The sequence below is a fragment of the Phyllopteryx taeniolatus genome, chromosome 1 (assembly GCF_024500385.1).
Source record: "Phyllopteryx taeniolatus isolate TA_2022b chromosome 1, UOR_Ptae_1.2, whole genome shotgun sequence".
Lineage (NCBI taxonomy): Eukaryota > Metazoa > Chordata > Actinopteri > Syngnathiformes > Syngnathidae > Phyllopteryx > Phyllopteryx taeniolatus.
Genome location: NC_084502.1, coordinates 27,664,615 through 27,684,088, shown reverse-complemented (window position 1 = coordinate 27,684,088; position 19,474 = coordinate 27,664,615). Strand labels below are relative to the sequence as shown.

General features: G+C 41.1%; 2 protein-coding genes across 3 annotated transcripts in view; one reads left to right on the top strand and one right to left on the bottom strand.

Moving 5' to 3' along the window:
- The window catches only part of LOC133483626 (bone morphogenetic protein receptor type-2-like), a 78,940-nt gene extending 72,757 nt beyond the window's left edge, over positions 1 to 6,183 (bottom strand). Inside the window, exons 1-2 of the mRNA XM_061785092.1 lie at positions 5,855 to 6,183; positions 4,176 to 4,265 (exon numbers count right to left, since the gene is read on the bottom strand). Of these exons, the coding sequence (XP_061641076.1) occupies positions 4,176 to 4,265; positions 5,855 to 5,915 (151 nt within the window). The 5' untranslated portion in view covers positions 5,916 to 6,183. The remainder of the gene's footprint in view (positions 1 to 4,175; positions 4,266 to 5,854) is intronic.
- Positions 1 to 19,474, top strand: part of LOC133483642 (dedicator of cytokinesis protein 9-like) — a 61,920-nt gene that overhangs the window by 4,584 nt on the left and 37,862 nt on the right. For both annotated transcript variants that reach the window (XM_061785137.1, XM_061785128.1), the window contains exons 3-19: positions 6,824 to 6,913; positions 7,437 to 7,519; positions 10,474 to 10,543; positions 10,811 to 10,906; positions 11,196 to 11,330; positions 12,373 to 12,547; positions 13,499 to 13,554; positions 13,813 to 13,887; positions 13,977 to 14,117; positions 14,628 to 14,975; positions 15,064 to 15,146; positions 15,825 to 15,947; positions 16,042 to 16,121; positions 16,212 to 16,399; positions 16,846 to 16,911; positions 17,721 to 17,813; positions 17,950 to 18,061. In XM_061785137.1, coding sequence (XP_061641121.1) covers positions 6,824 to 6,913; positions 7,437 to 7,519; positions 10,474 to 10,543; positions 10,811 to 10,906; positions 11,196 to 11,330; positions 12,373 to 12,547; positions 13,499 to 13,554; positions 13,813 to 13,887; positions 13,977 to 14,117; positions 14,628 to 14,975; positions 15,064 to 15,146; positions 15,825 to 15,947; positions 16,042 to 16,121; positions 16,212 to 16,399; positions 16,846 to 16,911; positions 17,721 to 17,813; positions 17,950 to 18,061 — 2,014 coding nt within the window. The remainder of the gene's footprint in view (positions 1 to 6,823; positions 6,914 to 7,436; positions 7,520 to 10,473; positions 10,544 to 10,810; positions 10,907 to 11,195; positions 11,331 to 12,372; positions 12,548 to 13,498; positions 13,555 to 13,812; positions 13,888 to 13,976; positions 14,118 to 14,627; positions 14,976 to 15,063; positions 15,147 to 15,824; positions 15,948 to 16,041; positions 16,122 to 16,211; positions 16,400 to 16,845; positions 16,912 to 17,720; positions 17,814 to 17,949; positions 18,062 to 19,474) is intronic.

The window sequence follows — 19,474 nt, the reverse complement described above, 5'->3', positions numbered from 1 at the left end:
CCATGACTGTACCTAATGTATTGTCCTTCTTTGTTGTACTTTACCTTTGTTGTAAAAACCAGCTTAATGGCGCATTTCCTTCCACTGGAAGGAAAATAATGTGAACTGATGGTTGTTGGATGGTGTGAAGTTTTCTGCCACCATCCAGTGGTGGGGGTCTAAAGCGCACTGGCATCGCACATTTTGGCTTATATCTCAACACAAGCCGGCACGGTGGGCGACTGGTTAGCACATCTGCCTCACAGTTCTGGGGACTGGGGTTCAGATCCCGGCCCCGCCTGTGTAGAGTTTGCATGTTCTCCCCGTGCCTGGGTGGGATTTCTCCGGTTTCCTCCCACATCCCAAAAACATGCATGGTAGGTTGATTGAAGACGCTAAATTGCCCGTAGGTGTGAATGTGAATGGTTGTTTGTTTCTATGTGCCCTGCGATTGGCTGGCAGCCGGTTCAGGGTGTACCCCTCCTCCCGCCCGAAGATAGCTGGGATAGGCTCCAGCAGCCCGCGACCCTAGTGAGGATAAGCGGTAAAGAAAATGAATGGATGGATCTCAACACAAAAAAATTGGCCAAGTGATGGCTCGTTTCTGGGAAAACTCGTTAGTCATGGCACTCGTATCGCAAGGCATCGCTGTTCTACAATCCCAATTTCAATGAAGTTGGGACGTTGGGTTAAACATAAATAAAAACAGAATACAATGATTTGCAAATCATGTTCAACCTACATTTAATTGAAAACACTACAAAGACAAGGTATTTAATGTTCAAACTGATAAACTTTGTTTTTAGCAAATAATCATTAACTTAGAAAATATATGGCTGCAACACGTTCCAAAAAAGCTGGGACAGGTGGCAAAAAAGACTGAGAAAGTTGAGGAATGCTCATCAAACACTTGTTTGGAACATCCCACAGGTGAACAGGCTAATTGGGAACAGGTGGGTGCCATGATTAAAAAAAAATAATCGAACAGTTTAAGGACAATGTTCCTCAGCGTACAATTGCAAGGAATTTAGGGATTTCATCATCTACGGTCCATAATATCATCAAAAGGTTCTGAGAATCTGGAGAAATCACTGCATGTAAGCGACAAGGCCGAAAACCAACATTGAATGCCCATGACCTTCGATCCCTCAGGCGGCACTGCATCAAAAACCGACATCAATGTGTAAAGGATATCACCACATGGGCTCAGGAACACTTCAGAAAACCAATGTCAGTAAATACAGTTCAGCGCTACATCCGTAAGTTCAACCTAAAACTCTACTATGCAAAGCAAAAGCCATTTATCAACAACACCCAGAAACGCCGCCGGCTTCTCTGGGCCCGAGCTCATCTAAGAGGGACTGATGCAATGTGGAAAAGTGTTCTGTGGTCCGACGAGTCCACATTTCAAATTGTTTTTGGAAATTGTGGACGTCGTGTCCTCCGGACCAAAGAATCATCCGGACTGTTATGGACGCAAAGTTCAAAAGCCAGCATCTGTGATGGTTTGGGGCTGTGTTAGTGCCAATGGCACGGGTAACTTGCACATCTGTGAAGGTACCATTAATGCTGAAAGGTATGTACAGGTTTTGGAGAAACATATGCTGCCATCCAAGCAATGTCTTTTTCATGGACCCCCCTGCTTATTTCAACAAGACAATGCCAAACCACATTCTGCATGTGTTACAACAGCGTGGCTTCGTAGTAAAAGAGTGCGGGTACTAGACTGGCCTGCCTGCAGTCCAGACCTGTCTCCCAAAATGTGAAAATGTGTGGCGCATTATGAAGCCTAAAATACGACAACGGAGACCCCGGACTGTTGAACAGCTGAAGCTGTACATCAAGCAAGAATGGGAAAGAATTCCACCTACAAAGCTTCAACAATTCGTGTCCTCAGTTCCCAAACGTTTATTGAATGTTGTTAAAAGAAAAGGTGATGTAACACAGTGGTAAACATGACCCTGTCCCAGCTTTTTTGGAACGTGTTGCAGCCATAAAATTCCAAGTTAATGATTATTTGCTAAAAACAAAGTTTATCAGTTTGAACATTAAATATCTTGTCATTGTAGTGTATTCAATTAAATATAGGTTGAACATGATTTGCAAATCATTGTATTCTGTTTTAATTTATGTTTAAAACAACGTCCCAACTTCATTGGAATTGGGGTTGTACAATTTCCAAAAACGAAAAGACCATGTGTCCATGACACATCATCATGGCCGGGTCGCGGGCGTGCTGGAGCCTATCCGAGCTGATTTTGGGCGAGAGGCAGCATACACCCTGGAATGGTCAGCAGTCAGTCACAGGACATGTAAACACGACAACCATTCACTCACATTCACACCTATGGTCAATTTAGTCTTCAATTAACCTAACATGTATTTTTGGGAATGAGGGAGGCAACGTCAGCACAGGGAGAACATGCAGACTCCACACGGCCTGAGCTGATATTCAAACACAGAACCTGTCAACTGCGAGGCAGACATGCTTACTAATAGGCTACCGTGCTGGCCAGATACTATACATCATATAATTCAGATGTGGTGCCTTTCTTAATGGCAAAGGACCTTATTTAAACTTTAGTCGAAATGGACGCTACAGGCCTCAATATATGTGATTTCTACTATCCAATCAGCAAAGAAAGGTTGGTTATACAGTATACTGTATGTGATGATATGGGGTTCTCAAACTTTTTGGGTCCCGCGACCCCTTATAAACAAAAAATTTTTCCAAGGAGCCCCTCGTAATCCCAATGCTAATTAAACACACCGACCATGCACCCATAAGTATTATTTTCCATTTAAATGCAATTATTATGACTATTATTATTATTATTTTTAATGTTTCAACCTAAATTTTCCTCATTGACCCACTTGGCCGCAATGTGCAAGTGGACTGAGGCAGCACAAATAAAATTCATTTTTGCTCTTCTGTCTCACCAGCCATGTGTTTCACATCACTGGCCCCAGAGAGGTGGAGAGTAAAATGGAAGGGGATGTGTGGTTGGGGGTTTCAGAGGAGGTTGCATGCAAACATTCCACCCTCATGCAAGTGCATGTGAGCGCGTAAAGTGGGTATGCAAGAGCGATTCATGGCCTGAGTGTAGAAGGCATTTCTTCATTTAGCTGCCAAGATGCCACGCTTTTTGTCCCTCTTTTACGCGTCGAGCCATGCATGCGTCACTGCCTTTTGGAACACGCTGCTCAAAGTCAAGCATTAACAATGTGGAAAGGAATGCCCTTAATTTGACCACAGTTGATTGATGGTAGTGTACAAGGATTTGTTTGAATTATCTTGCAGTTCCTTTCAATCAAGAAAAGACTCATTTGCTTGTCCTTGGGGATGTAGAGAAAATCAAATAGACTAATGCACTCAAGCAATGTGCTACTCCACATCATAATTCCCCCTTCTGTTTATTGCTAAGCAAGAAAAGCATGAGATGAGAAGCTGTTTTTAATTGGTTGGTTGCCTAGTTGGTTTGTTAGCTAAGGTTAAGGATATACAATTGTAAAGTACTACATATACAAATTCGGCAAATCGTCAGGGGGCACATGGCCCAAGGAATAACTCATTACATTTTTGTGTCATGGTTCGCACGTCTTCCTCAGAGCTAGCTAGAAGGTCCTCGGTTTGAATCTCTGACAGTTTAAAAACACGCATGTTAGTTTAACTGGAAACTTGTTTGCACAATTGTGGGAGTGAGAATGGTCGTTTGTCTATATGCTCCCTGCGATTCCCTGGGGTCCAGAGAATACCGGCATAAACTGAAATGAACGAATGAATGAATGAATATATTTCTCTTCTCGGGAACTCAATTGTAAAAGTGAGAGCCACTTTCACACTGGCCAGCTAGCTTTTTACGGCTTGCTGTGCTGCGTGTAAGGTACCAATAGGGCCGACTGGTGAATTTGCAGAGACAGAGCGTGTAACAGAGGTGGAACGATAATGATACTAATGAAAGACAGGCAATCACAGGAATTTCACCATCAACGTAAAATTAAAATACTCCTCTCTCGTCCACCCATTCACAGTGAATGAGGTCACAAAACTTTGTGCAGTTGGCGCATGGGCTAAGAAGGAACACAAGTTGTACAATGTGCATCATAAATCAGTCTTCACACACAATTGCAATGTCTGGTTTGCCGACAATTTTTTTCCCAAGAAGTAATCAAATTGTTGTCACGCAAGCACTCACCTATTTGGAATGACGAGCTTTGACCTGCTTTATTCCGATATATTCCGAAAAGAATAGTCCACTCATCGTATGAGGCCCAATGATGCTTGCCTGTGCAAAAAATATGAGACATTTGAAGAGCAATAACAAATCTAGGTCATTGTAGCACAGCTTTCCAACGCAACTTGTGTGTTGAGTAACATTTAATGGTGGTTGCACTTGCCAAGCCCTGCGGCATCAGGATTGATGTACCCCTTTGTGGCTCTACACCGTGTGCAGAATTATTAGCCAAGGCTAGTTTTTGGGGATTATTTTTATTAATCACCAACCACAGTGCTTTAAATTAATCCAAAATGTTAATAAACCTCAAACAAGAATGTTTAAGACAGTAAAAGTGAGGTTTAGGCTTTCTGAGGAGAATATCAATATGTGGATAATTATTAGGCAACTATTGGTGTGCATAATTACTCCGCAACTATCCATCCATCCATCCATTTTCTGAGCCGCTTCGCCTCACTAGGGTCGCGGGCGTGCAGGAGGCGGGGTACACCCTGAACTGGTTGCCAGCCAATCGCAGGGCACATACAAACAAACAACATTCGCACTCACATTCACACCTACGGGCAATTTAGAGTCCCCAATTAATGCATGTTTTTGGGATGTGGGAGGAAACCGGAGTGCCCGGAGAAAACCCACGCAGGCACGGGGAGAACACATCCGCCTCCCAGTTCTGAGGACCGGGGTACAAATCCCTGCCCCGCCTGTGTGGAGTTCGCATGTTCTCCCCGTGCCTGCGTGGGTTTTCTCTGGGCACTCTGGTTTCCTCCCACATCTCAAAAACATGCACGGTAGGTTCATTGAAGACTCTAAATCGCCCATAGGTGTGACTGTGAGTGGTTGTTTGTTTATATGTGCCCTGCGATTGGCTGGCGACCAGTTCAGGGTGTACCCCACCCCTTGCCCGAAGATAGCTGGGATAGGCTCCAGCACGCCCGCGACCCTAGTGAGGAAATGCGGTACAGAAATGGATGGATGCATGGATATATTGACCAATATAGACATCCTTCTTTTCAATAACGGTGATACGCCTTCCATGGATTCTGTCAGTTTCTTGATATGTAGTCAATCAAGTTTTTGTGCAGCAGAAACCACAGCCTCCCAGACATCGTTTCGAGAGGTGTACTGTCTTCTTTCACTGTATATCTCCCATTTAAGAACTGTCCACAACTTCTCAATTGGGGTCAGGTGAGGTGAGGAAGTGGCCCTATCATCAGTTTATTGTCTATCATCAGTCTTTACTGGCCAGCCACGCACAGGAGTTCTTGAATGCATGTGATGGAGCATTGTCCTCCATAAAAATCTTCCTGTACCACTTGCCTGAAGAAAGTGTCTTCTAAAAACTTACAGAATATTTGGGAGTTCATTTTGAGCCCATCTGCAACCCAAAAAGGTCCAACTAGCTCATCTTTAATATTACCAGCCCATACCAGTATCCCTCCCCCACTTTGCTGGCACCTGAGTCGAAGTTGAGCTCTGGTAGTGATCCAGCCACGGGCCCATCCTTCTGGGCCGTCAAGAGTCACTCTAATTTCATCAATCCGTAAAATCTTTGAGAAATCTGTCTTCAGATATTTCTTGGCCCAGTCTAGACGCTTCAGCTTATGTCTCTTGTTCAGTGGTGTTTTTTCAGCTTTTCTTACCTTGGCCATGCCTCTGCACACTGAACATCGTGAACTCTGAGGTAATCCAGGTAGTTTGCATTTCTGAAATATGACAGAACTTGAAGATAATGGGTTCCTGGTCGCTTCACACTTGATTCTTCTCAAATCATTGGCAGTTAAGTTCCATCAATTTGCGTCTCAACATGTTTCTTGCGACCCTGTTGACTATTCGCAACAAAACGTTTAAAGGTTCTGTGCTCACGCCCCAATATCTTAGATATTTCTAGAGGGCTGCATCCCTCTGGGAGACTTTTGATAATTTTGGAATTTTTAAAGTCAGTTAAATCTCTTTTTTTGGCCCATAATGACTAAAGAAAAGAAGCTGCCGAATAATCACGCAGACCTTTATATACAGTATTGATCTCCTTAGGCCACACCCACACTCATTACCCAAATACACAACACCTGGTATGCTTAAATCCATTCAGCATTCAGGTTTATCCAGCTGGGAGGTAGGAAATATGCCTAAAAGTGATGATATGGTTAAAATACTAAAGAATCTGCACAAGGTGTATATATGTGTGTATTAACCCATAGGTCATATCCCTTTAAGTCGGCTCTGAGGTATCCTATGAAGATTAACTATGGGAAATCCTGTGGTGATGATTTGTAGTGTACTTCACAGCAAAGCAGTATATTTACAGCTCTTCAGAAGAATACACTTCAATAAAAACAATATGCGGTAGGATTCGTATGCTACAAAATAGCGGGGGAATCAGCAAATAAATATACTGTGGTGTTTTTTTTTAGTGATAAAACCGTGATTAGCCGGGGCTGCAAAGTGAAAACCCCAGAGTACACCTACGATATTACATTTAAATGTTGACTATTTTGTGCTTTAGACTTGCTTCATGTCCCGTTTGCTTTTTATTGTCTTTTTTCCCCCTGGTAAAATTGACCACAAAAGATCTTAATTTAGGCAGTTTGATTTTGTCCCTTTCTCATCAGATCTGCACTCTGAGCCGCCAAGGTCGGACTGTGCTCTCTACTGTGCCAGAAAATGCAGAACAAGAAGCACAGTCACTGTTTGTCCAAGAGGTAAAACCACCACATGAACCTTGCTAACACCGTTGATTGTGGTTTCAAAGGTTGAAGAAGAGTCAGTTGGATCAGAGAAAATACTGACAATGCAGACATGTTCACAAATGTTAGCCTTAGATTTAACTTTTCCGCTCTCAAAGAAATGCACAGCAGCTGGGCGTTGTTTGAGATGCTACACGACATGTTTCAGCAGACTGCGCTGAGGATGGTTTGGGTGCGGCCTGATTTTAACTGCTAAAGCACATTCTGCCTTAGTTTGTGCCAGAAATGACATCATGACGCGGGACACAGGATACAAATGGGAATGACTCCAGAGTCCAGAGATTGTGCCTCACGCCATATGTTATGAATTTACAGACTATCCATCCATCCATTTTGCGAGCCACTTATCCTCACAAGGGTCGCGGGAGAATTGACAGAATAGATTGTGTATTTAAGTATTATTCTAAGTAGCCTTTTTAGGATGCATTATTATTATTATTATTATTATAATGCATGGCTTTACTTTGTCTCTCCACAGTGTATGAAAACATATAAGTCAGACTGGCATGTGGTCAATTACAAGTATGAGGAATATTCCGAGGACTTCCGACAGCTTCCCAAGTGAGTCTTTAGTAGTGATGGCGAGATGAAGCTTCATGAAGCATTGTAACACTTCAGCCATTGGTTCGAGTACTGGTTCATTTCTTGATCCTTCATTGCACACGAAACCACCTGCTGGCCATGTGTATCTCTACCACATTCACGATGTGCTGCATTTTTTGGAATGTTTGACCAAGTAATTTCCCAACATAATGTGTAAAATATATGATTTTTGAACGTATTCTGTGTGCTTTAAATGTTCCTCAACATTGCTATGGCAGGTTGTACAATGTTTTTCTGTCACTTTGGGAAAATGGCATGGCCTTAAGAGGGCAGAGGATTTTGAAAGTGCTTATTTAGAAATAACAGTTTATCATCTTTAAAAAAAAAAAATGTTTTTTTAAATAAGTGATTCATTCAAGAGGAAAATGATATAAACTGGGGTACAGGAATTGCTCCTCTCAGTGAGGTTTTATTGTACCTTACTTTCTTGGAAGACAAGAAATACCTTCGCTTGGAATAAAAGAAGAAATGGTGGAAAATTACGTTTTCAATAAACAAATGTAATTGATCAGCCTCAATAACAGTTACTCATACGGCACAGTGCCCAAGCTATATCCAAAACAATGCTGTAAACACTCCAAACTCTAGTAGCCTATACAAACTACACAATCTTTATACAAACCTTGAGCTGACCACAACTCTATAAAAAACACACATTTTGAATGGGGCCTGCATGAGGGGAAAACTCTGAAGCGCTTCCCGAATCTGTTACGTGGTACAGCCGGGGAGGCTTCAGACGTCATCACTTCCGGCTCCTCCCCTAAATGAAGCAAGCCTGAATACGTGCTTTGCGGACACGCCCCCTCCATTACTCGACACTTGGCTCGAAGACTCGGCCCAACCCATAACATCACTAGTCTTTCGCTACAGCTGTGGACGTTCAGTACGATCTGAAAAATGTCATGTTCAGAGCACACACGGAAATTTGGTGTTTCGGAACAACAACACAAAACACAATAGAGGGTGTCAGGGTCTGACTTGAACGGTGCCCGGGGCCACTACGCCGCTGTGTCGGGCCACCACCTACGTATAGACACAGACCCGTACAAGTTTACAAGTCACCCAAATTTTTTGCTTGCTTCAAATGGCCCAAAATTGCATTTTCAGTGTTGGTCTGAAATTCGGTTATCACAGAAACATCCCATCCAAGACAGGATGATGTGAGGACGCAAGGAGTAACCACTGTGATATGAAATCAGGCTAAACTTTTCCTGTTTTAGGTCAATTAGCATTACCAACATTATTTATATTTCCTTAACGACAATAACGATTTCTTAGACAATATGGATGTGTTTATTATTCTTTGGTTTTTTTTGTTCAATTTCCATTATTTTAATATTATTTAACTTGTTACTAATTATGTTTTGTTTTTTGTTCTTTTAATTTATATTTAAAGTAGTTTAATGATTACAGTTTGGAAATAAATGAATAATCGTGTTTATCAATCATGATTTCAATATCAATGAAAATAACCGTGATTATTATTTTTTCCATAATCGCACAGCCCTAGTGTACCGTCCCCGCCCCCCTTCACACTGTGCAGGCATGCAAGAGCTGCAAACCCAAACAAACATGTCAGATGATATAGCAAATAGCACTCACCATAAATAAATAAAAAATTTTACAGCTAATCCATATGATCGATATTGTCAGATCTCACTGATGGATGATCGGTAGCATAAAACGCTGATCAGAGTACCCCTAATTATACATAGTGTGCACAACTTCAAGACACTAGATAAAGAATTGTTGGAATGTCAGTGCTAAGTAAATATTTTAATAATTTTGTAATTGATTTATTCTTTTACGCATTATTAATTATTTGTGCAATTGCAGTGCCTTGATTTTAACGAAGTTAGTACAGAGTCATTGCCATGAATGCAATTGTACTAAAAAAATCTTAAAGGGGCTCAAAATAATTCCGTATAAAGACGCTAAATACGAAATAAACACTAAAACGTAGCGTATTATATCATGAATATTCGGGGCCAGTACATTTTCTGACAGGGCCGCCAAAACCTGGCTCATGGTGGCCCCATTGGGCCACCACTCAAAAAGGCTTAACGTCGGACCTTGGTCGTACTGTTTATCTACCACGGTCCATGGACATACGTTGCGGTATTCTCGGAGCATTGTTGTTGATATCATCAGTTACAGTTCAAAAGTGTTGCTATTTCCTGGATGTTTCAGTTCAACTTATCCTTGGTGGAGCCCAGAGACTATTTAAGGACAGCACACACCCACTTACATGTAAACTAATTGATTTAATAATGCTTTGGTTAGTTTCAAATGCAAATTTTAAGCCCATTTGCACTATATCGTTTAAAAATTGTGAAAATAGCAAAACATAAAGAAGCTTTGCAAAGGAGAATAGATGTAAACAGAGCTTATCTGTGCATTTGTAGGAGCACTGCACACCTTAAAAGTAATGTTAGCACAGATGCTAGCAACACAAAACAACAGATCTGCGCCTTATGCACTCACTGTATGGAAGAATATAGTAGGTGGTGCAAGATTGCCAGAGCAACCACGTTTGTTCCTCTCTCAATTACAAATCGGTATCAAAATTATGTGGAAACTAAAATTAATATGCAAAAAGCTTTAGGCTTAAGAATGAATCTGAGGAAATTAGCTCTCCAGATGTTGAGTGTCGTATTTAAGATACTGCAGAGGACAAGATTGGACAAACACTGGCCTCGGCCTTGACTTTATCACGAGAGGGAGTGCAAAGAACAGACAGTCAACCTCTGGCGAAAATACTTGACAAACATTTCTGCCTCAAATATTTTTTTAAATAGCGAAAACTATTGACAATTTTGTGTATGTTGAGAAAGCCTTCAGAAATTGGATAATTAAGTGTACTCTTATGTACTGTATATGTTAAATCGTGTGACATTTACTCTTCCCTTCAGTAAGGTATTAAGGCCCGAAAAACTGACCAGTCACCTTTTTGAGGTGGATGAAGATGTGGAAAAAGATGAGGTAACAATTCTTACCACCTGTCGAAATTTGCAATTGGATGTTCCTAAATTGATGAAATATTCACAACTTGAAACCTTCTTAACAGCACATTCAGCAGATTTGCCCAGTAAATATGAATACAGAATATACAGTATTGTATGCATAGAATATATGGATAGAATATGTAACCCGCCATGTAATTGCTTTTGGGGATACAGAGCTTTTTTGTGGGTGTTTTAGGACATCATTGTAAATGCCTTCATGTTTCCTCGGCACTCCCTCCTGCAGGACACAGACTCCCTTGGGTCTCACAACGGAGGAGTGTCTAAACACGGTTGGCTGTACAAAGGCAACGTGAACAGTGCAATCAGTGTTACTATGCGAGTGAGTTCCACAACAATGTTCTCCACTGCAAGCATCGTATTGTTATCTTGTGTACGCCCCATTCCTGAGTCGGTCGATGGTAGGTATGCAGGTCTTAAAGACCAATACAGGTTGTTCGTTTCCTTTTATTTTCTTACAGAGTTGGCCTTGATGAGGCCTAAGTAAGGGTAACAAAATAGGGAGTGAAAGAAGAAAACAACCTGTTCCCTTCAATTATGTATGAAGATATTTTGTTGTACCTTTCCACAGCTGCCTCGGTAACGTCATACCACTAATTGTCACTCTATAGTCCTTCAAAAGGAGATACTTCCATCTAGCTCAGCTTGGTGATGGATCATACAACTTAAATTTCTACAAAGATGAAAACACCTCCAGGGAACCCAAAGGAACGATCTTCCTTGACTCATGCATGGGCGTTGTTCAGGTTGGGATGAGGAGCTGCACACACAAACACAAATAAACGTAATTTATTGAATAATGTTGATTGTTGTGATTGTTATGTAGTTTGCACAGATGTAGAACTGCATACTGAGAGCTGTTTGTAATATTTTGGAAACATTATTTCGAAACGTCAGTGTCAAAATATTGGAAACATTTCTCACACACAAGTGAAAACTACAATCACAATAATGAAGACATTGTTAAGGTAATACAGTGTCAGGCTGACAATGTCAAGCAAAACTGAGCTTTATTTTCTTTGTAAAGACTGAATTGTTGCCAAACTGAATGAATGAATGAATGGTTTATTTTCAGTCTTTCTTAAAATAAATTGCAAAACGTTGTGTGAATGTACAAAAAATGGGAGGAAAAAAACAAACGAACATCATACAACATATCCAACCCGATCACAAAACTCCACAAAAATCATTGACCGAAAGTAGGAGTAGGTTGAAGCACAAAGCTTATTATTGGCTATGCTTTACAGTTCGAAAACAAAAGATAATCTCTGCAGCCAAAAGAAGAAAATTGATTTTAATACAGGAAACAAGGATTTACTCTGATTTAAAGGCCATTTTCAAATCTCTCTTTTAGAGCAACATAATTTCAGCTCATTACTCAGGCTATTACATAATTTAACTCCCAAAAAGAAACACCTACAGTATATGTTGTATATTTCTCACTTTGCGTGTTTAAAAAATACATGACCCTCTTAAATTATGCTTTCCTTCTCTTAATTAATAGAAATATTGAATACAATCAGGAAGGCTTTTACTCTTAACACTGATTTTTTTTTTTTTCTGTTTTCATTTACAATTTTTTTTTGTGAGGTCGCAATGGTGTACCTGTAATGAGTGTGCCTGTTAGTGCGCTACAAATGATAGGCCCAGAGACCGCTGATTTTTTTCATAGATCATATTTTTTTATGTACTACTGCCAAGTCATAATGACTATTATTACGATTATGACACAATATTTTTTTTTTTTTTTTTTTAATTGCAAGCTCACGTCTTATCTTGGTTTTCCAGAACAATAAAGTAAGGAGGTTTGGCTTTGAGCTGAAGATGCAGGATAAGAGCACATTCCTGCTGGCTGCAGAGAGTGAACTGGAAATGGAAGAATGGATCAGTACCCTCAACAGAATTCTCCACAGCAGCTTTGAACAGGCGATGCAGGAGAAACATCACAGGGACTTACGAGATTGTATGTTTTTACACATTTGTCATGAATTGTCTTCATTATGACTACATACAGTATCACTATAATAAGCCCACACCATCCATCTAGCCATTCATCCATCCAAAAGGAATTTCACCTCTCTTATCAATGTAGAACAATGGATTAAATAATAATGTATTTGTCTTGTAATCCCCCATGAGACTATACGTCATTATGTTCTATATCAGTGGTTTGCAACTGTTGTTTATTTTCTTATTGGTGCAAAGTTGCGACCCACTTTCAGAGAAGTTAAGAACAATAAAGAGTATTATTTTTTTTTTTAAATAGCCTATGTAAACATATGTACAGTATATTATATTCTTAAATGCTGTTTCAAATGAGTTTGTTGTACCTCCAAAGGCATATTGCTCGCCATTACGTCTGCTAGGAAAAGGCTGAGCTGCACTATTTTTTTTTTTTTTTTTTACAGAATAGACTAGTAGCTGGCGGCACGGTGGCCGACTGGTTAGAGCGTCAGCCTCACAGTTCTGAGGTGCGGGGTTCAATCCCCGTCCCCGCCTGTGTGGAGTTTGCATGTTCTCCCCGTGCCTGCGTGGGTTTTCTCCGGGCACTCCGGTTTCCTCCCACATCCCAAAAACATGCATTAATTGGAGACTCTAAATTGCCCATAGGCATGACTGTGAGTGCGAATGGTTGTTTGTTTCGATGTGCCCTGCGATTGGCTGGCAACCAGTTCAGGGTGTACCCCGCCTCCTGCCCGATGACAGCTGGGATAGGCTCCAGCACGCCCGCGACCCTAGTGAGGAGAAGCGGTTCAGAAAATGGATGGATGGATGGACTAGTAGCTAGAGTTTTATTTATTTGGTTTTACTAGATCTTTGCGACCCACTCAAAATGGGTCCGCGACCCACTTTTGGGTCCCAATCACTGTTCTATATAATTTCATCAACCAAAGGAATTCTATCTTTTCTACAGATGAGGATGACAGAAAAGCCGACCTCTCCTCTGGAAGTTTTCAAGACAGCTTTCAGGTGAATTTCCCCCATCTGCTAAGTGGAGCTTTATTTTGACCCATTATTGTTAACCCTTCTTCCAGCCTCCTCTCAGGCGTACCAATGTCATTTTGTTTAGGAATTTAGAAAAATAATCATAACTGCTCATTACAAGAATATTGAAGCAAGGCTAATTATAAACATGAAAACAGAAGCACCAAAATGAGTGAAATTGACAATTTTACTACTATTTTCTGTTGAATTTTGTGACAGTTCGGTGTTTTGCTTTCCTTCTAGACGGCCAGAGATATTGAGTTTAAGATGAGGAGTGAAGCCAGGCTGAAACTGTTTACATTGGATCCTGACGTACAGGTAATATCAAAAATCAAGATTATATGTTCTCGTCATGAATAATGGCTGTTGCGACAATGGCTTTCTGACAAAGGCGTCTCTATTAACAGAGACTGGATTTCACTAGCATTGAGCCAGATGTGTGTCAGTTTGAGGAGCAATTCGGAAAGAGGGTCATGGTCACCTGTCATGGCTTGTTGTTCAACCTGCAGTGCTGCATTGCAGAGAATGAAGAGGGGCCAGTAACTAATGTATGTTCTCTTGTAAAAGTCAATCCCAATTCTATCCCTTAGCCTTTGTCTTACCCCTTCCCCTTAGCTCTTTATTTGTACGACTAAGGGGTAGGGGTACATGAGCCGAGGGGGGATACGAGCCGTTTAACCAACAATTCAAACATGAATGATATTTACGTTGACAAAAAACATGACTGTCATTAGTACGAATATCAATAATTATGCTCACTTACATTTATGTACTTCCTTGTCCGTTCCGCCATCTTGTTAGCAAGGTCTTCGGCCGCGGAGTCCCATACCCATTGCTTTCAAGTGAGCTCCCAGACCACACTTGGTTTCAAGGGCTATACACCCCTCCATCTTAGCCCTTCCCCTAGGAAATGGGATTGGTTTTCCTGCACGAGCAAAACCGAAGGGAACGGGCTAAGGGGTAGAATTGAGATTGGTCTAAAGTCTTTTCTCTCGTCTCTTGTATGCTTATTTAGATTTAAGAGCATGGAAACAAAGTTTTTCTTTCTTTCACAAAAGGTGGAACCTTTCTATGTGGTTCTATCCCTCTTCGATGTTCAGAACAGCAGAAAAATCTCAGCTGATTTCCATGTGGATCTCAACCACCCGTTGGTCCGACAAATGACACAAGGCTCTGCTTGCGGCCATGACTTGCACATGAATGGCTGTAAGGGTGAGGATCCCTTTGGTAGCCAAAGGCTGGCCAGTGGGTTATCAGAGACAGCTCTCCAATACCCCAAACAGGGGGTGTTCTCAGTCACATGTCCCCATCCTGAGATCTTCCTGGTGGCAAGGATTGAGAAGATCCTCCAAGGGGGGATTACCCATTGCACTGAACCCTACATGAAGAGCTCAGACTCGACAAAGGTGCCTACATGACAGTGACAGTATGTTCCCATCTACATCCTCTATTTATTTGGTTCTTTCGAAAAAATAATGTCCTGTCCTTACTTAGATGCCTCAAAAGGTACTGAAGAATGCAAAGATGGCCTGCAGCAGATTGGGCCAGTACCGGATGCCGTTCGCCTGGTCTGCAAGGTGTTTTATTTCAATTCACTCTGAACACGTCTGGTTACACTACCAAAGGTTATAGTGCATTTTAGGTTCATCATGAAGTTTTAGGTTCATTCTGAAGTTTCACCCACCAGAAAGCCCAAAATTCCTAACTTGTCTAGACTTGGCTAGATCTGGCAAGAGGGAGGCTCCCTACCTCCCTCCCTAGCTCTACCCTCACTATTACACTCTTACATTACATCCTTGCCTCCTACATTCCCAATAAAGCAGTTAAATGTCTTTTGAAGGACATTAAATTTATGGCAGAAATGTCATCATTTAATCAAAATTTAACGTAGATACCATTGAGTTTTTAGTACTTTTACAAACTTTGAAGTTCATTCAAATAAAATTGGGGGGCGACCCAAAAAAAATCAAAAAAATCATCTGGATCAAATGGAAGTGTACAAAGTTTTCAAATTATATAAATTTAAAGCCTATGCTCCTCACTGCCCATATTGCTGTGATACATTATGTTAACCTGCGTTCAGTCCTCATTTTTCCTTTCTATTTTGGCTCGTTGATTTTGTCGATTAGCGTTGATAAATACAATTTCTGGCTGTGACTTAATTTTGCATGAAAGAAGAGGTACATGCTTTATATTGAAACCTGTGATGTTAAACTGAAAGGTGATTTTCAATGCAGTTTTATTTATTCTCACAGGCCTGTGTTTAAAGATGCATCAGGAACTTTGGACAAAAACACTCGCTTCTCAGCTCTTTACCGACAAGACAGCAACAAGTTAACAGATGAGGACATGTTAAAATTTCTCACTGACTTTAGAAAGTAAAGTTTTTCCTTCCTTCCTTTGCACCAATACCCCTGCGAGATATTTCTACAGCTGTTTTCCATTAATTGTTCCATAATATTCTCCCAACAGACCAGAGAAAATGGCTAAACTTCCCCTGCTGTTAGGGAATCTGGATGTAACTATTGATTGTGTGGCCCTGGATGTTACCAGTAAACGCACTAAATATTGAAACAGAAATAATGTGTAACCCTCTACTTCAAGTGATTTATATTGAAACATCTCTTTTCTCCGTACTGCAGATTGCCTCACTTCCTCCTATATACCTTTGAGGAACTTTGAAGTAAATGGGTCAAGCAGCACTGCTCTGGAGGTGGAGGAATTTGTACCCTCCATTGCCAAGTGCTCCAAACCCTTTACCATCTATAAAAACCATCTTTATGTGTATCCAAAGCACCTCAAATATGATGGTCAGAAATCTTTTGGTAAGGTACGTGCATTATACAGGCATCAGCAACATTTTCCTGATTGGAAACCTTTTGGCTCATGATGACCAACAATATGCTCCTACTAAACTTACAAATCTACTGGTTAAGAACTAGAGCTGGAAGTATCTTTAAACAGGACAGCAGGTTCTGATAAATACATTAATACATTGTTGATTTTCACAAATATATGCCTATTATATAAAGAGACAGCTATTTCTTCTCCAGCTGCCCATATACCTTCGTATTTGTCATGTTTTTACTGAATCATGCAGCTGTCTTTTGGTTTTCACTAATATTTTCCCTTCATCGGTCTGGGAAGTTTATTTCCATTTCCATTTATTTGACCTGTCAGCAGGATTCTACAACGTCACAGAATCAGGCAGAATGTTTTGATTCCCCATTTTTTTGTTAAAGTCATCCTTGCCGAATGTACTTCTTGTCTCCTCAGGCCAGGAATATTGCAGTTTGCATTGAATTCAAGGATTCTGACAAAGAGGAAGCCCAGCCACTGAAGGTACATTTTATGGTGCATAGGGTAAGTGCATGCCCTCCAACCGGAGGGTCATCGGTTTGCCTCCCCGCCCGAGCGCATGTTGTCGTTGTGTCCCTGGGCAAGACACTTAACCTACATTGCTTGTGAATGAATGTGGTTGGATGTTTGGTGGTAGTCGGAGGGGCTGTAGGCGCGTATGCCTACATTGAACATTCATCCATCGCCAATGTCCATTGTCACAGACTACTATTTTAAGTGTTGATTTTAAAATACTGACTTTGAGACGTGTTTTTGAATGCTCATGACTTCATCAACAATGTTGTATTGTGTATTTTTGTCATGTATATAATACAACCGGTGGACGACCGGTTAGCACATCTAACTCACAGTCTGGGGACCCGGGTTCAAATCCTGCCTTGCCTGTGTGGCGTTTCCATGTTCTTCTCGTGCCTGCGTGTTTTCTCTGGGAACTCCAGGTTCCTCCCACATCCCAACAACATGCATGGTAGGGTAATTGAGGACTCTAAATTGTCCGTAGGTGTGAATCTGAGTGCGAATGGTTGTTTGTTTATACGTGCCCTGCGATTGGCTGGCGTTCAGTTCAGGGTGTACCCCGCCTCTTGCACAAAGATAGCTGGGATAGGCTCCAGCACGTCCGCGACCCTAGTGAGGATAAGTGGTACGGAAAATAAATGAATATAACCGAACACTTCACTTTTGGCTTGACTTCATCTTGTCTTGTCGGTCTATATATTAGTTTTGCCTTAATCTAGGTTTTATCGTGAACCTTTTATTTATTGAACCAGGTGCTGATTTCTTGTTTATCACAGTGCATCTATGGCTGTCCTGGAAGTTCTCTATTCACCAAACAGGCCTATGCGGCTGTTTTGCACCACCAACAGAACCCTGAGTTCTATGAGGAGGTAACGTTTCCTGTCATCACAATTTATCAGTCTAGTAATCTTTGTGCTTTCATGTGACAAGGTAACACTAGTGTACTCTGCAATATTACAGTATGAGAACCAGCACTTAGGAATTTCTATCTCTCCCCCAACCCAGATAAAGATTGAGTTGCCAACTCAACTGCACCAAAAGCACCACCTTCTTTTTACCTTCTATCACATTAGCTGTGACAGCAAAAAGAAGAAGAAAGATCTGGTGGAGACCCCAGGTAGGCTGTTCCAAGAACACAGCATAATGAATTGCTAAAAATATAGCCAAAGACAATGAACCTGTACCATTGGTGAAGAAGTTAGTCCAATGGGGAGGTCGGTTGAAATGGTGCTTCAGCACAGCACAGCACTGAATAGGACAATGGGTCTCATTCACTAACCGTGTGTCCGCACAAATTTGTGTCTCAATCATGTGGACGCATGTTTGATGCACAAATCTGCGATTCATCAATATGTTTGTACTTGTTTTTGTTTGTAGAGTACGAACAAATTTAGAACTTCCTCAGACCATGTATAGGCTCACAATAACGAAGGATCATCCATCCATCCGTTTTCTTTACCGCTTATCCTCACTAGGGTCGCGGGCTGCTGGAGCCTATTCCAGCTATCTTCGGACGGGAGGCGGGGTACACCCTGAACCGGTCGCCAGCCAATCACAGGGCACACAGAAACAAACAACCATTTGTACTCACATTCACACCTACGGGCAATTCAGAGTCCCCAATCAACCTACCACGCATGTTTTTGGCATGTGGGAGGAAACCGCAGTGCCCGGAGTAAACGCACCGACTCTAAATTGCCCATACTCTAAATTGCACATTACATGTTGTTAGTTTCTGTGTTTAGCAAGCTTTCCGATGACATCAATCTTTTGAAAATAGGATAAAGATTAGGAAAGTTATCAAAGTTTTGAGACCATTTCTTGTGACTACAGGTGCATCTCAATAAATTAGAATTGGAAAACGTCATATTTTTCTTGAGTCCAATTCAAAAACATATTTTATATAGAGTTACTACACGGTGTAAAATATTTTATGGTTTTAATTATTATTTTGATAATTTTAACTTACTGCCAACGAAAACCCACATTTGACCATCTCCAAGAAATGAAAATGTTGCATAAGAAACAGTCAAAAAGATTTTAATATGGAAATGAGCATGGAACTGGCCTTCTGAAAAGTATTTTCCTGTGTTGAATGAATCTGTAGATTTAATGAGTTTCACTTTTGTAATTGCTGGAATACAATGACCTCTCCTACAGTATTCTAATTTATTGTGATGCACCTATATATAAACCTCGGCACATTTGTCCCGATTTTCGGTATGTGTGTACTCTGGTTTAGAAATGTAAGAGAAGCATAGCAGTGGACTTGGCAGATACTTTGCTCAACCAGCCATTTTGGTCTGTTTATGTCCCATTCAATTAAGTCAATATCTCATTCCCAGCATATTTGTGAGGTCACACACTGATGTTGGACGAGAAGGCCTAGCTCACTGTCCACTCGAAATATAACCCAAAGGTGTTCTATCGGGTTGAGGGCAGGACTGTGCAGGCCAGTCAAGTTCATCCATACCATATTCTCTCATCCATGTCTCTATGGACCTTTGTGCACAGACATGTTGGAATAGGA